At 40.5% G+C, this 16262-nt stretch overlaps 1 protein-coding gene across 2 annotated transcripts; it reads right to left on the reverse strand.

The window, feature by feature from the left end:
• Positions 1–1986: 1986 nt before the first annotated feature.
• Positions 1987–16250, reverse strand: LOC124138804 (p21-activated protein kinase-interacting protein 1-like). 2 transcript variants are annotated; one of them, XM_046505676.2, is made up of 10 exons: positions 16100–16250; positions 14833–14998; positions 13830–13950; positions 11804–11931; positions 11265–11347; positions 10516–10578; positions 6588–6685; positions 5790–5898; positions 3053–3464; positions 1987–2354 (listed from the first exon to the last, which is right to left on the reverse strand). In XM_046505676.2, the coding sequence occupies exons 1-10, from the start codon at positions 16214–16216 to the stop codon at positions 2296–2298; spliced, it is 1356 nt and encodes a 451-aa protein (XP_046361632.2). In that variant the 5' UTR covers positions 16217–16250; the 3' UTR covers positions 1987–2295. The 2 variants fall into 2 exon arrangements, with proteins under 2 accessions (XP_046361632.2, XP_046361633.2); XM_046505677.2 differs by having other exon boundaries at positions 16146–16225.
• Positions 16251–16262: the final 12 nt, after the last annotated feature.

Here is a 16262-nt window from a genome sequence, read left to right on the forward strand (position 1 = left end):
TCAGTTATGCAAGATGGGGGAACTTGTGTAATTGGTGGCTCTGTTATGTAAGATGGAGGAACTTGTGTAATTGGTGGTTCAGTTATGTAAGATGGGGAAACTTGTGTAATTGGTGGCTCAGTTATGTAAGATGGGGAAACTTGTGTAATTGGTGGCTCAGTTATGTAAGATGGAGGAACTTGTGTAATTGGTGGCTCAGTTATGTAAGATGGGGAAACTTGTGTAATTGGTGGCTCAGTTATGTAAGATGGAGGAACTTGTGTAATTGGTGGTTCAGTTATGTAAGATGGAGGAACTTGTGTAATTGGTGGTTCAGTTATGTAAGATGGGGGAACTTGTGTAATTGGTGGCTCAGTTATGTAAGGTGGAGGAACTTGTGTAATTGGTGGCTCAGTTATGTAAGGTGGGGAAACAGGTGATTTTCCAAATAAAAGTTTTGTTTTTGGTTTGTTGTTTACTGCAGCACGCGGAAATATTCCAGCAACTGTATATTACGGCGGTCTGTAAATATTCAAATCAATGATTCCAGGTCAGAATAGTAGCTCGTGCTTGACATAAGCAGACTAATATTTGGATCAAGTTTCCCCTGGGCAGATGCATGTAAGTGTATCCTGATGGCATAGATCCTTGCTCGTGCTTCAGTCTCTGTTGTTTAACGCCGCACTCAGCAATATTCCAGCTACATGGACCAGACAATCCAGGGATTGACATCATGAGCATCGATCCATGCAATTGGGATACGATGACATGCATCAACCAAGTCAGCGAGCCTGACCACCCGATCCCATTAGTTGCCTCTTACGACAAGCATAGTCGCCTTTTACGGCAAGCATGGGTTGCTGAAGACCTATTCTACCCCGGATCTTCACGGGTTTCAAAATAAAAGCACACAGGATTAAGCTATACATAAATACATCACACAGTAACCATATGTATTCACTGGAGATAACAGAAGTGGTGTATGTAAGAACCACAATCTCACCAACATCAGATTGCTGACTAGACACAATACCTCTAAATGAAATTCTGACAACTCTTCCATAGGTCGTGTCTATAGTCCCTCAACCAGCATTTTGGCACCTGGTTTTTCACAATTATTTTCCATTAAACCCATGATGTCTTTACGGACTCTAGTGAACCTTGAACAAACTTTGACTCCCCTAATGAAGGCAACATGGGTTTCATGATGTCCACTTTCAAAAATAACTATTTTGTTTACCACCAACTAAATCACTGTTTTAGTTAGGACTGGGACGGGTAACTTGGGTACTTGTGTAACCTGGCCCCTGGTTAGTCATGTGATGTATTGTTTAATGACAAAAACTCACTATAGCTCAGTGGTTACACTAAAAGTTGCTAATGTTCGCATTCCTTTCTGACGATGCGCACATTACTTTTGACTTGTATACGTTTGAGGAAAGATAAAACTTCAGTCAATTTCAGTGTACGATGATCTGATCATTTGATATATATATACATATATCTAAATAGTGTTTGCCAGGGCTGCGGTAAAACAATTCCCAATCAGACATTTTGTTCCCAACTCTCGAGAGGTGAGGTGAAATGGGGTTTAACGTCACATCCAAGATTATTGCACTTATATAACGGCGTGCATGCACGTGTGTGCGTGCGTGCTGATTTATAGTGCTAGCCCACTGAGATACCAGTCCTTGTTTTAGCCCCTTAATGCCGGGCGCCAGACAGAGTAACAACAAGTACCATCTTTTAATGTCTTTTGATATGACGCGGACGGGGATCAAACCCTGTACCTTCCACTCTCCGGGCGGGCGCTCTACCACTAGACCACGGAGGCGGTCCAAACTCGGGAGGGTTGGGAAATTGGGGGTCGAGTACACGGGTAGTAAATTTGGACTCGTCCCAGCCCTGGTTTTAATGCAGTAGCAGTGACCATGCTTTTTACTGTGGTCCGGTCAGGTCAGGTCCGTCTTTTGGTCTATATTGTTTAATAAATAACATTAATAAGGGTATAGTATCACATTTTAATTCACAAATAATCCCTTACATCACACAATCCCAATGCCATGAGTTCTCAACTGCATGAGAAGCAGGACAGAACAAAGTTGGTATCGGAGAACGATCACAACAATGGGGTGCTGAATGACACATAACCTGTGTTGAGCCAGAAAGAAGTCTAGCCACCACATTCCTCCAGAGGGACCTCACCATCTGACAACGTCTACAGGTTTCCTGGGATTATCAGTCCTAGGAGGTCTGCTATACTCCTAAGAGTATCAAGTTCGTACTCAACCTCATGGGTTTCAGGGTTTCAGGGTTTCAGCTTTTTCTCTTGCTCTTTCTCAAAATCTTTGGGCTGCGTCTGTCAGGCTTAGTCTCTGAAATGAAAATACTTTTTGGTAATGCAAAGGAAAAGATTTCTAACATATATTTTAGGCATAGGACTTGAGCAAAGATCATGACATTTCAAAATAGATTATTATTTCTTAACAAGGATTTGGAGGTCTCAGGGATGTGAGCAGGTTTTCCGGAAAAAAAAAGAAGAGGAAAACTCTAGGGGGGTCTGGGGGCATATTTTTGAAGATGTTTTTTTCCCCAAGGACTACTGTTTTAAAAACATGATTTTCCGCGATTCCACAGAGATTTCACATCCCTGAGGTCGAAACAGACATGTACAACATCTTAGTTCAACTAAAAAGATGGGTTTCTTTGGATAAGGACTGGCTAATTTAGTTAAGTTGAAATTGCCTGAACAACTATCTCTTGCAGACCCCAGAACACATTTACAAAGCAATCCCATTCTCAGCTGTAACTCTGTAATTAAGAGACTCTAGTGTTCCTTATTGTATTGTTTTATATTCTATACTTCTATATAGATCAACATGTAAATTAAGGAAAGAAGAAAATGTCAAGAAACGAAAAAAGACTAAATCTTTCATTCAGCCAAACTTTCCAATTCTTGTTTCTATATGCACCGTATACCACCCTGTATCCAACAAATAGGTACAACGCCGGCTTAGTTAGTGCAATGCTGTCTGGACCAAGCTGCCCCACAGCTCAGCTATCTATCATGTACCTTTCACTTTTGGCTTTTTCTTCTTCCTTCCCTCCACCTCCAACTTCTCAGCACCCATTTTCCGTTTCATCTTTCTTGCCCTTTTAAACTCGAGATATGACCTTGACTGTTTCCTTGACCTTTCTTCCCTGGAAGAATCGGAATCAGAACAGGAGTCCTCTTCATGGCCACTGTCTTGTTCGGAAGTATTGTCACCAGATGTTTTCTTGCATTCCTCTTCTTCCTCTTCATCACTGGTCTTCTCTATCTTAATTTCGATGCTGTCATCAAGGTCAATAGTGTCCTCCGTCTTAACATCAACATCTTCCTCTTCTGTTTTGACCTTCACCTTTGTCTTGATCTGCGTTGCAGCCATGCACGTGAGACGGAACTTGGTGTCATGGGAGGCAATCAGATCAGCGCTCACTGAATCCTGCACAAACAAGGATACAAAGTTCTAGATACGAGAATACAATGTTTGTTGTTTGAGCTGAACTTAAAAATATCGTAAATAATCCAGCCTGGCCTAGATTGATACTATGACCTTCCCAGGACACAGGGTTACGATTTCATGCAAGTTTTTGGTTTTTAGTTTGTTTGTTGTTAAACGCTGCACTCAGCAATATTCAACTATATGACAGCGGTCTAAGTAATCGAGTCTGGACCAGACAATCCAGTGATTGACATCATGAGCATCGATCCATGCAAATGGGATCGATGACATGCACCAACCAAGTCAGCGAGTCTGACCACCCGATCCCATTAGTAACCTCTTACGACAAGCATAGTCGCCTTTTATGGCAAGCATGGGTTGCTGAAGACCTTTTCTACCCCAGATCTTCACGGGCCTCACATGAAAGTAACCAAGCCTGACAACCTGATCCATTCAGTTGCCTTTTGTGACATTCACAGGTAAATAGGAAACAATTCTTATCAGATCCTTACAGGACTCAGTACAAGTCATAAACATTGGGTACATCAGCATCATCAGGCTAGACATTGTTGCTTTCTCTTTTCCAAGCTGCATTCACCATTCACCTTATAGACTGTTCTACACATAATAAAGTATGGACCAGACAATCCTGTGAGTGACACGAGCATCAAAACATCTTGGCTAATCACAACACTGTATCAATATATCCACTTTAAGAGTTTGCTTCATACCCGTACATATTTACATCAGAGGAGAAATTGGCCATGATCAAGATTATTATTTTGTGTGCAAGCGTGACCATGGAGAGATGCCTAATTACCCAGCCCTACACAACTACCCTAGTATATTAAGTCTGGCAGTCCCATCTAATTTCAATTCAGAGTACCTTATTCGCCAGAAAGAGCACATTTTGACAGAATGCATCACATGAACTTGGCTACTGCCAGCTGGATAGGTAGGAACTTCAGCAGCCATGCATGTGTATAAAATAATATTCAAGGTGTATGACATTAACTGCGAAGTCCATCCGAAACTCTTCCACATAAATCTGGCATGACCTAATTACAAACTCAAGGCATAAACACAGGAAGTGTCCCAACTCTCCACAATAGCCTCAGAAACACAGAACGTGAGTAATGGAAGTAGTTGATGACCAATTCACACAATCATTGTTCACAACAGCGAAGACAACCTATCATCTGTCCAGAAGTCTTTTACCCACTGTGTGTTTCTCTATGCACCGTGTACCACCCTGTGCCCAACATATAGACACAACGCCGGCTTAGTTAGTGCAGGTTTCATGAATCATTGATGGATAGGGCAGCAAGTCGGAAATACATCATGATTAATTGTTTTTGTAATATGAAGGACTAAAAGACTGCAGCCTAAGTAGTTGTGAGTGAGTGAACAGGATTTTACGCAACTTTCAGCAACATTCCAGGGAGTCCCTGGCCTTTATGCAGACAACTTCTTTGGCAAGTACCGTAAAGTGTCTTCATGTCAAATAATCTCACGTAATGATGGTCCATATATTAACCATGTTAACAGTATCTACGGAAAACAATGCCAAAAGAAAAATTTGGCTAGAAGAATGATAAATTTTAAAGTGTTTTGCTCTAATGGCAGCCCTCACAACTGTGGTCTTATAGTGTAATGACCCAGATGATGTCATCAAGGGAAGCTGCAAGTTTCATTGTCATCTTCTGAACACGTGCAGTGAAAACCACTCCATGACTATTGGTTGACAATATACAGGTACAATGTTTAAAATAACCACTTCAAGTCTCTTTGTCCACAATAGAGAAGACTATCTTTCATCTGTCCAGAAGTCTTTTATCCGTTGTGTGTTTCTCTGTGCACCGTGTACCACCCTGTGCCCAACATATAGGCACAACGCCGGCTTAGTTAGTGCTGCCTACAAACTTTTCTAAATATTTTGGTATGACGCAGCTGGGGATCGAACCCCAGACCTTCCGCTCTCCGGGGGGACACTCTACCACTAGACCACAGAGGTGGCCCCCCCCCCCCATATGAAACCTGAACAAAAGTGAGTAAGATGGGAAATGTCGCTTTGAACAATAACGATGTAACATCAGTGTCAGCTTACTTTTGGAGGAAAGACTAAAACATGAAGTGACGTGACTTTTACAACTTTGGTGCTGACAAACCAATATTCAGAATCAGGGCAAATCTGGGATCTGAACCAACAAAGGATTGTGGCACATCTCAGGGACTCAACCCTGCCCAGCCAATTGTGTCACCTTAGACTGGGTGAATTGTGCCCCCACTGACTCTCCCAAGTTGTTAGTTGAAGCCCGTGTTTACCTGTGAGAAGGTGACCCTGAAGGCTTTGATGTGACCACAACTGGAGGCTGACAGCAGGACCAGGGGGCAGTCTTGGTCAGTGGTTTTCACTTTCTTCAGGTCACGAACTCTGTGGTTGAAAAAAAAATATGTACAGATTAGTTGTATGCCCAAGAACAAGACGAGTACAGAGCTCAGTACCGGTGTAAGAAATTAAGTCTTCAGGGTCCCACTGTACAATGACAAAAACATAGAAAAGTAAACCAATAGGAATGAACACGAGTTAAACACAGTATACTCTAATGTCCCTTTTGGCTTTCAGATGTACATTAACAATTGAATGTGTGAATCATCACCCTCTTCTGTTTATGGCAAGGAACTACCCTACTTGACATGATAAACAGGCTAAACACAGTGAACATCAGAACACAGCTCAAGTATGATATTACCAGTAGACAGTGATATCTAAGAACATTGTATTGCAAATAGGGGCAAGACATAACAGTCCTCAACATATCAACCAAGGGAGAGACACCATAAGTCATTTCCAACTCGTCAGAAGTTAATTTAAGGCTAGTGGTTTCTGTAAAATAACTAGATTTTCGGGACAAAATTAATCCTGATAGATTTTCTGTAGTCTCGGACTAACGGGACGAGTGGCTGTGTGTCCATGTAAGCCCCATAAACCCATGTGTAAATACATCTAAGTGACCATGCAATACAAACTGCATGGAAATCGATGCTTTGTTACTCTGAGCATGTGCCACCACAAGAAAATCACATGACAACTTGTCGGTCTCATGCTGCATCTCCGTGTACCTGACGGTGTCGGTGTTGATACGCTGCATCTCCTTCTCATCCTTGATGTTGTAGACGACGATGTCCCCACCCTCTCCTCCGTATGCAATCAGGTTCGACTGAAACACGTACAATCATGTAGGTAGCTAAACAAATCACTACTTTCATATGACTAACAATCTGCCAGGTCACATATTGGGATCTTCTGATGCTCCTCTAAATCCTTTTAGACCAACATCGGGTGCCCAGGGAACAATCAAGACCCAGAATCATGGGTTGTGACGACTAGCTTACATAGCTAATGAAGTTCTATTATTTTAACAAAATTCTAATGCTGCTTTAGGGCACAAATTAATGATTAGATTATCATCAAACTATTTTTGTCATATGACATGTATGTCTATGAAGCTTAATATCTTAATATATTTCTGAAGCAAGACTATTTGGTAGCTGCGCTCACACCCAACCACCCACACTCCCAACCCCACCCAAACAGCAATTTTGTCTGCAGCAGCATGAGGATAAAAAAACTGATGTAAGGTCAGATATATGATTGCGAGGCAGGCGGAGATGAAAATCTAATTACGGTAACAAATTAATTATGGCCTCAAGACAAGGACAGTCCTAAAAAAGGTACAGAATAACTGCGAAAAGTTTGATTTGACAACCTGATCAAGATAGTTTTTTTGGGAAATAACTGCTCAAGGATTCTGTCCACAACAGTAATAACGATCTTTCATCTGTCCAGAAGTCTTTTATCCGTTGTGTGTTTCTCTGTGCACCGTGTACCACCCTGTGCCCAACATATAGACACAACGCCGGCTTAGTTAGTGCAGGTATCCTGAATCATTGATGAACAGGACAGCAAGTTTTAAACAGGAATTGTCAAGAATAAGTTCTTTAAATATGAAGGAGTAAAAAGTCTGTAGCTGAAGTGTTGTTTTGAGTAAATAAGTGAGCACGGTTTTATGCTACTTTTAGCAATATTCCAGCTACATATTGGCCAGAGCTCCAGATAAGCTGCGTATCTACGTAAAATACGCATCAAAAATGCAGAAATATGCAGTATTTTAAAATCCAAGCGTATCAAATACGCAACGAACATTACAGACACGCTACAAAAATAAAACTTGTGTGTATCATCAAAATATTGTGAAGTAACCCTGCGTATTCAATTAGCAAATCAGCAACTTATTTTGAAATTATAAACAGGCATTCCGTCAACCTTGCCAAACCCCACAATGAGAGTTACATCATGATCATTTGCCTTCACACTTTCTTGTGGATGTATCGTGGTATTTTTTGAGTCCTATAAAGCTCTTGAACCCACACGACACCAGTTTGCAGGGACTCGATGAATAGTGTTTTTAAATATTTAACTTAAATACCCACATGTGTAAAAACTAGTGGGTAACAGAAATTTGAATACCCAGATAGAATTACTGATACCCAATGATTTTAAAATGCATGGGTAAAATACCCACAACACCAAAAGCTTATCTGGAGCTCTGTTGGCAGGCTGGAAGACATAAAAATGGCCTTCACTCATTGTACCCATGGAGGGAATCAAAGTGGTTTTTAGCATCATAAATGGACACTCTAATTTTTAGGCAAGGATTGTATCTTCCTGTCCAATAAGCTCAAATAATGATGGTCCATGTATTAACCATGTTAATAGTATCTTTGAACATGTACCAAAAGTCAATTTTGGCTGAAAGACAGTCGGCAGTGTTTTGCTCTAATGGCCAGCCTCATAACTGTGGTCTTATATTGTAATGGCCCAGATGTGATGTCATCAAGGGAGACCGTAAGTTTCATTCTTGTCATTTGTTGTTTCATGAAAGCCATTCAACTTGTGCAGTGAAAACCACTGATGTAGCTACAATGTTTGTAAATAAACATTGTTAATAAACACTTTGTTTTATTTTTTGTCCACAATAGAGAAGACAACCCATCATCTGTCAAGAAGTCTTTTATCCGTTATGTGTTTCTCTGTGCACCGTGTACCACCCTGTGCCCAACATATAGACACAACGCCGGCTTAGTTAGTGCAGGTAACTTTCACATCACCGAATGAATCATTTGTGATAAGGTCAGCATGTTTTGTCTGGAATCCTGTCAATCATGATTATCATTTTGTTTTTGGTCATGGTGTTTCTGTTAAATGTCGTGATTGTCCAATTCTTTGTATAATTGAGTGAGAATGGTTTCATGCCGCTTTTAGCAGTATTCCAGCAATATCACGGCCGGGGGACACCAGAAATGGGCTTCACATATTGTGCCCATGTCGGGAATCGAACCCGGGTCTTCAGCGTGATGAAAAGCTTTAACCACTAGGCTACCCGACCGACCCTGGTAGAATTGAACAATTACAACTGTTACATAATGTCAAGTGTGTGATGGGTTCATTGACACATGGTATGCTGATGTGATATCAAGGTAAGCATTTTCTTCCTGTGCCTGGGATCATCCATCTATAAAGTTAAGCTTTAATCTTTAGGATTTGGACATTCATACAAATCAAACTTCATTACATTTGTGGACATGTCACAGAAAAATCTACCACAAAAAGGAAATAAGCCCGAGATCTGAGAATCGGAAAAGAATCCATGTCCTTCCATACAAGTCTTGGTTACCGGGTATAATATCCACTGTCTAGCCATGTCATGGTGATCTGGTTGAAGGTTAAAAGTGATACTGGTTATTCATTTATCTCCTATATAGGATTAAGACGTCGAATGAAAGTATTACCTGGATAACAGAAAATATTTCTTATTTTCTTCATGTTACCATGGTTACCATATCCTAGCAGCTAGACCAAAGTTTAACATGATTGGAGGTCCAACAAACACACTTTACGCAGGGAGCCATTACTGGACAGGAAGGGCAACATGTTATCAACAAAACCAACAGAACCTGGATTGTTTCAAATGACCAAAGTAACAGTTTGAATGTCCACAACAGTGAAGACAACCTATCATCTGTCAAGAAGTCTTTTACCCACTGTGTGTTTCTCTATGCACCGTGTACCACCCTGTGCCCAACATATAGACCCAACGCCGGCTTAGTTAGTGCAGCTAAATTTCTTGTTACAAAATACCTGGGAACTAATTCTGCCACAAACATCTACAGGGTGCACCATGCTCAATTTGTAATCCCTTTGTGAAAAGTCCATGGGGGTCATGTAAGTGAATAGGAAGTTCATGCATTGTCAATTACTTAAAGTGTCTTACTGACATCACGTGTTTCATACATGGCATCTATCATTAAGATACCATGTGTATATACCAAGATGCCTTGAAGTCAAGTGTTAATAGGCTCTTTGCTTCAATGATAGGGTAACATTCACGTGGATCTGCTTCAATTGTACATCTTCACAAAGATCAGCGTAAGAGGCGACTAATGGGATCGAGTGGTCAGGCTCGCTGACTTGGTTGATGCATGTCATCGTATCCCAATTGCGAGAATCAATGCTCATGATGACAATCACTGGATTGTCTGGTCCAGACTCAATTATTTACAGACCGCCTTCACACACCTGGAATATTGCTGAGTGCGGTGTTAAACAAAAAACAAACACAAAGATCAGCATACTTGATTGCTCCAACATATTGACTTACACCAGTTAGGTGACTATGCCCATTGAGTTATGTATTGGTGTTCCCGAATATTTCTATCCGAAATCACAGAAGATTTGTTCCATCCAATCACTTTGTTTAACGCTGTACTCAGCAATATTCCAGCTATATGACGTCAGGCTGCAAACAATCGAGTCTGAACCAGACAGTCCAGTGATTGACATCATGAGCACTGATCTACACTTTTGGAATACAGTCATGCGTCAGGCAAGTCAGCGAGTCTGACCACTCTAATGACAAGCATGGGTTGCTGAAAGCTAATTTTAACCTGATCTTCACAGGGATCCATCCAACAGCTAAAGATGACTCACCCGTAGGAACACTACAGCATTCACCCGCCTGTCTACACTGACACTGTGATAAACAGAGGACGTCTGGAAGGACAAACAGAATGTTTTCATGAATTCATACAAAACATCTGAGGAACTTGTTTATACACACACGATCATGATACCAACATATACCACAAAACATTTGATAGGGATATTCTGAGTTTCGAGGCGGGAGAGAAGTCGGATCATGCTGACTGGATGTTCAGAGATGTTGGAGTACGAATAGGATGCAATTTGGGCATGGGCAAGCTTAATTTCAAGTCATAATAAACAGAAGTAAACATGGGAGCATACAGCAAGTTTACGAAGATTTCTGCAATATCGCAATAGATGTCACATAGTACAAACAGTGGGTGTTTGTTTTGAGACACTTATTGGGAAGGAGATAATCTTTGTTGCATGCAGGCCTCACTTCTCTCAAAAAATGACAATAAGTCCTAAGTTCACTTAAATGTGCGAGTCTGAACAATTCTACTCAACTCCTGATAGGGACACTAGCTCACACTCTAACGAAAGTCAGGAGACAACAGCATAAATGAAGTTTAACATGTGTTCGGTCCAGCCCAAATAACATTCTAATGGTACGACATCCAGTCAGATTTATCCCCCACTTGGACACTCAGACCATCCCTATCACATGTAGAATAGTATATGAAGGTAATGGGGAGACAACTCAATTCTAGTTCCTGTCACAAAGTTTTGACTAATACAGAACTGAATGTACATACCTCGGTCTTATAAACGTCAATTCTGTTGCTGAACACAATGAGAAAAGTTGTTCCATCGGGTGACCATAACACTATATCAGCCGCTGAAAAACAAAATTAACCTAATTTGTGACATCATGTATTGAATGGAAATAATAGAAGTATATCAGAAAACATTCAAAATATAACTCAGGACAAACAAAAGCAGCAGATTTGACATGAACACAATTTAGAGTTCTTGACACAAGGTCCTAAGGTAAACAAACTGTACCATTACTTTACTGCTTAAGAAATAGGCTCCATTACACAAAACAATCTCAGCACAATGGCTGCTGTAAGCATATATAAAAGTGTCGGAGTTACGCTTTGTAGGATAAGGCCCAGCAATTTCTGATCTACCAGGCCAAATATCTTTGCAAAATTTTCAACAAACTTTAGTCTTAGTATGGGTAGTGATGTGATCTGAGTTTACTGGACCAAAATATATAACATTTGACTTAAGTTGCAAGCTGTGCTAGCTGTATCACAAAAAAAACCACTCTACATCTTTTACAACAAACCTTGTTTGATATTTGTGATATAAGCTGACCTTCCTCGGACGAGATTCCAGGTGTGAAGTGAGCGATCCTTCCCAACTGTCAGAGCCAGCTTGCCTGAGGGATGGACAGCGACACAGTTAACTGCATCCCTGGGAACAGCAGAAACCACAATCGCATTCAACAATCACTTCCAGGGATTTAAACTGGCACTATTCCTACAGACATCCCAAGGACTAGTTGAATTTAAGGCTTTCTATATCACTTATAATTTGGTGTGTCATGTTTCAGATTAAGTTGTAGGTGCTTGGGAGAACCAATATCACACATTTATCATATAATGGGTAGATTTCTCGGCAGGATAAAGCCAACGGATAAAAACAATATCCGTTGGGGCCATATGAGGATAGAGATGCAAATATCTAAGGTCAAGTTGGGACTACTTTCACGGTTTATAATTAAACATGGCGTTGCCCTCGTCATTCGGCGATCGAGTCAGAATTAACCATCGGGAATCTGGATAAACTACAGGGATAATTGCTATCATTATCAAAAGAACAGTCTAATATTCTGAAAATCAGTGTCTAACTGTGACGTATCTAAGGCATTTTATAAGTTTGGGCAACTTTGGAGATATAAATTTCGAAACAATTTTGCGAGGGCATGAGGCCTAGCCAAGCAGGATCAGTAGCCATATCTGTGCTTGTAGACCTCTGCGGCTTGAAACCTTCTCAACAAATCTAAATAGTTGAATTTGGCCGAAATATGTCTGAATTGTAACCTTGTTTCGTTTTGTCGCTGTGTGCACATCTGACTACACTTCTTAACGTTATGACAGGACAGACCGACTGTCAACAACGTCTGACTGTGGCCGTGACGTCTCATAGACCAGGGTTAGAGTAGCTTCCCTTTGACAAAGGGCAATTACTCTAGCGGACAGACCGATGGAGTGCCGTGAAAGGCAATTAAAAACAATTGTTGTTTTGCGTATATGTTGCTTCGCCACTGTATAAGAAACAGATTTCAGTTGGAACTATATTGGCTACTGTCACTGTCCGAATGACACATCACTTACCCTGTGACGTAATAAATATTAATGCGCGCATTCCAGGAAAACTCACAATGTTTCGGTAATGTTTGTGAGAGGAAAAGCGATTTTGAAAGCACAGAATTAAAGAATGACATTATATGATAAAGAGGTTATCACGCTTGTGTGTTTTGGGATGGTAAATATCCTGTATTATGAATAAACACTATGTATTTAGCTCGCCAAGGTTCACTAAATACAATGTTTATTCCTAATGCAGGATATTTACCATCCCCAAACAAACTCGCATGATAACCTCTATCAACCCTGTGGATAAAAAGCTCCCCAGCATCCTGTTCGACGCAAGAGCTTACTAATCAGCATGATCAGTAAGGAACAACATAACAGCCTGTAGATAATCAATTCTAGTCAAAAAGGTGAGGAGGAATGGGGTTTAATGTCAAGTTCAAGATTATTGTAAGAGTTATACAGTAACATGCAAGTGCATTCGTGTTTTCGTACTAGTCCAGTACTACTGCCAGTTAATAGTGCTAACCCACTGAGCTACCATGCTACAGTTTTGACAAGAATAACCCACTCAGATAACATACTGACTGCAAGCCAGCCAGTCCCTTTCATACCCATAACACTGAACACCAGGCCCGGTAAAGACTAGTACGATCTCAACGTCTCTTTGGTATGACGCAGCCAGGGGATGGAACCACCCTAGGTCTATCCACTAGATCACGTAGTCGGTAAAGTACCCATTGAAAAATACATGATCCCCATCCGAGTAAGACAAATCTGCAACAAATATTTCCCCCAAAAAGCATTTTTTATACATCTGTTACCAGTTACAAGCATGAGAAGCTGGTGGCCTGCTCTGCCACAGATCCCACGACGCAGACAAAACAGTGGAGAACACATGAGTCAGTCAAGTTCTTTTGGTATGTCGGACACAATTTCAGAAGATAACATATTTGGAACAATACTATCTGAATGAAAACGCTCGGAAGAACTCACTTGTGACCTTTGAATGTTCGAAGACACTCCCAGGAGAATGTCTTCCACAGACACATTTTGTGGTCCTCTGAAGTGCTGAACAGGTGGGAGTTCTTGTAGAAATCTAGCCAGGTAATAGTACCTTCAAACAAAAATTGTAATTAACATACTGGACAATTTTCCTTATCTGATATTACTGGTGAAAACTCAAGCTCTGACATATAAAACACACACCTGCCACCACATGCCCATACTAGCCTTGTCCTGGTTGGCCAACTTTGTCTTGTCTTGGAGATAATGATTGGTTTATCAATAGTAAACATGGTGAAGTGTAACACATTACGGTTGTGGCACAAAATATGGAAAGATCTAGTGCAACCCGAGAACATCAAGAAAAGATCTGTAGTGACGACAGCTACAGATTAGGGTAGAAACCAGAAACAATTATTTGTGCCTTATCGCCTCAGGAAGATTCAAGCTATATCACAAAAGATTAAACCAGCTAGATCAACACACCTGAGGTTACCCACTAGGTGTGGATCAATATATCAGTAGACATTGATTCTTGATCATGTTGATGCTGATACGATAAACCAATACAGTCTTGTGTGTATCAGATAAATTAACATTTATTTTACAAACACCATCAGTTAATAAATACAGCATCATATTTTTAAAATACAGTTGTGTAGAGGCAGTGCACCCAGCACATGCATACAATGAATTTTTATGTGTTTTCCATACGCAAAGATGTTACCGTGAGCATGTAACACCAGAAATACTGTGTCAACAAATCAGATATTGTATCAAAAGGGCACCCCAATACCCAGGCCTAGTACCCACACTGCTACAGTCCCTATACTTTGTGAGTGAATGAATATAATTTTACACTGCAGTGAGCAGCAGATGGACCTGAAACAATTGTCTGGTCCAGATGAACTGGCAACAATCCAGGTTATCAGGGTCCAATGATACACAATCAGTACTCTTGCACTCATGATGCAAATTTCAGTCATTTTTTTACCTGAATGATGTACAAGTGAACCGATCTCTGTTCCTTTCCTTAAGTTAAACACACGGACCATTTCATCAGTGCCCCCAGAAGCCAAAATACCCTTTGTGGACAGTGCCAGTGCCTTGATGCACCCACTGTGGGAATGGTTTGTGAAGCTCTGGCTGAATGCATGATTCTGAAAAAATAAACTTATTTTTATTCTATGCAATGCAACATGCCTGAAAATATTATTATGCAGGAAAAATATATTTAAGAGTTAATTATAAAGTGCGATTCATAAGCACATTTTGTGCCTGGACCACCTTGACAAATTATGAGCAATGAATGCCCTATAAACAAGCAACTAGATTGATTTGAATTTCAAGGTGTCACCTGTCCAGTCTTCAACTGAAAATGACAAAGTACTTTCAGAAATATACCTCATATATAGGGTCAGAGGACCCATCTAACTGTTTTAAACATAATATTTCTAGTAGGGCTGGGTCCAAATTTTACAAATTTGCCCGACCCTACTAGGGTACCCACTGTAGATCTCAAGAGCTGGGAACAAAATGTCTGACTGGAAATTGTTTTACTGCAGCCCTGGCAAAAACTATGTATCAGATCATAAGTACACTGAACTTGACTGAAATATTATCTTTACTCAACATATACAATCTAAAAGGAATGTGTGCATTGTCAGAAAGAAATGCGAACATTAGCCACTTGTAGTGTAATCACTGAGCTATAGTGAGTTTATGCCATTAAACAATATATCACATGACTGACTAACCACAGGTCCAGGTAGTACTGTGGGAATCTGCAAAAGGTGTGCATGTCACAATATGGCGGATATACCGCTGATGTAACTTAACATTATAACTCACACTCAAAGGGGCTCAAAGGGTAAGGATATATAGTTTTGACATCATACTGGAAGAAATTAGAAGTTATATAGCCAAGCTCAACTCAGAGGATGCTCGCCTTGTCTGTTCCACAAGTACGGTATGCACTTAAAAGTTTGACTCTTAAATTATGTCCGAGATAGCTATGCTATTCCGGTAGCGATAGTGTTTACATTTTCAGTTAACATTAATGTAGAACTTCAATGTAAAGGATTCGAATTATAATTACATTTACAATCAGGTAAAAACACTGAATTGAATCAACAAGTGCTTAACAGCGGAGCAAGAAACCCCAAAACGACTTCATAACGTGGAATTTGGACATGAACAGAAAGCGCTCGAGGTCGCATTGAGACAAGCAGTATAGTCGTATAGACCAAACAAATGCATACATCAGGTTCGAGTGATAAACGATAGCCAAGAATAAGTTCCTCGTACGTTCCCACCACAACTTCTAACTCCTTGCTTTCCATTTCGGCCATGTGCTCGACCAAGTTATGTGTCGTCATCAGTTTGAGTTTAATTCAAGGGAGGTAACTGTTTGGGTGCCTCGTT

This window comes from Haliotis rufescens, unplaced genomic scaffold (genome assembly GCF_023055435.1).
Source record: "Haliotis rufescens isolate VD_foot unplaced genomic scaffold, xgHalRufe1.0.p SCAF_2, whole genome shotgun sequence".
Classification (NCBI taxonomy): domain Eukaryota; kingdom Metazoa; phylum Mollusca; class Gastropoda; order Lepetellida; family Haliotidae; genus Haliotis; species Haliotis rufescens.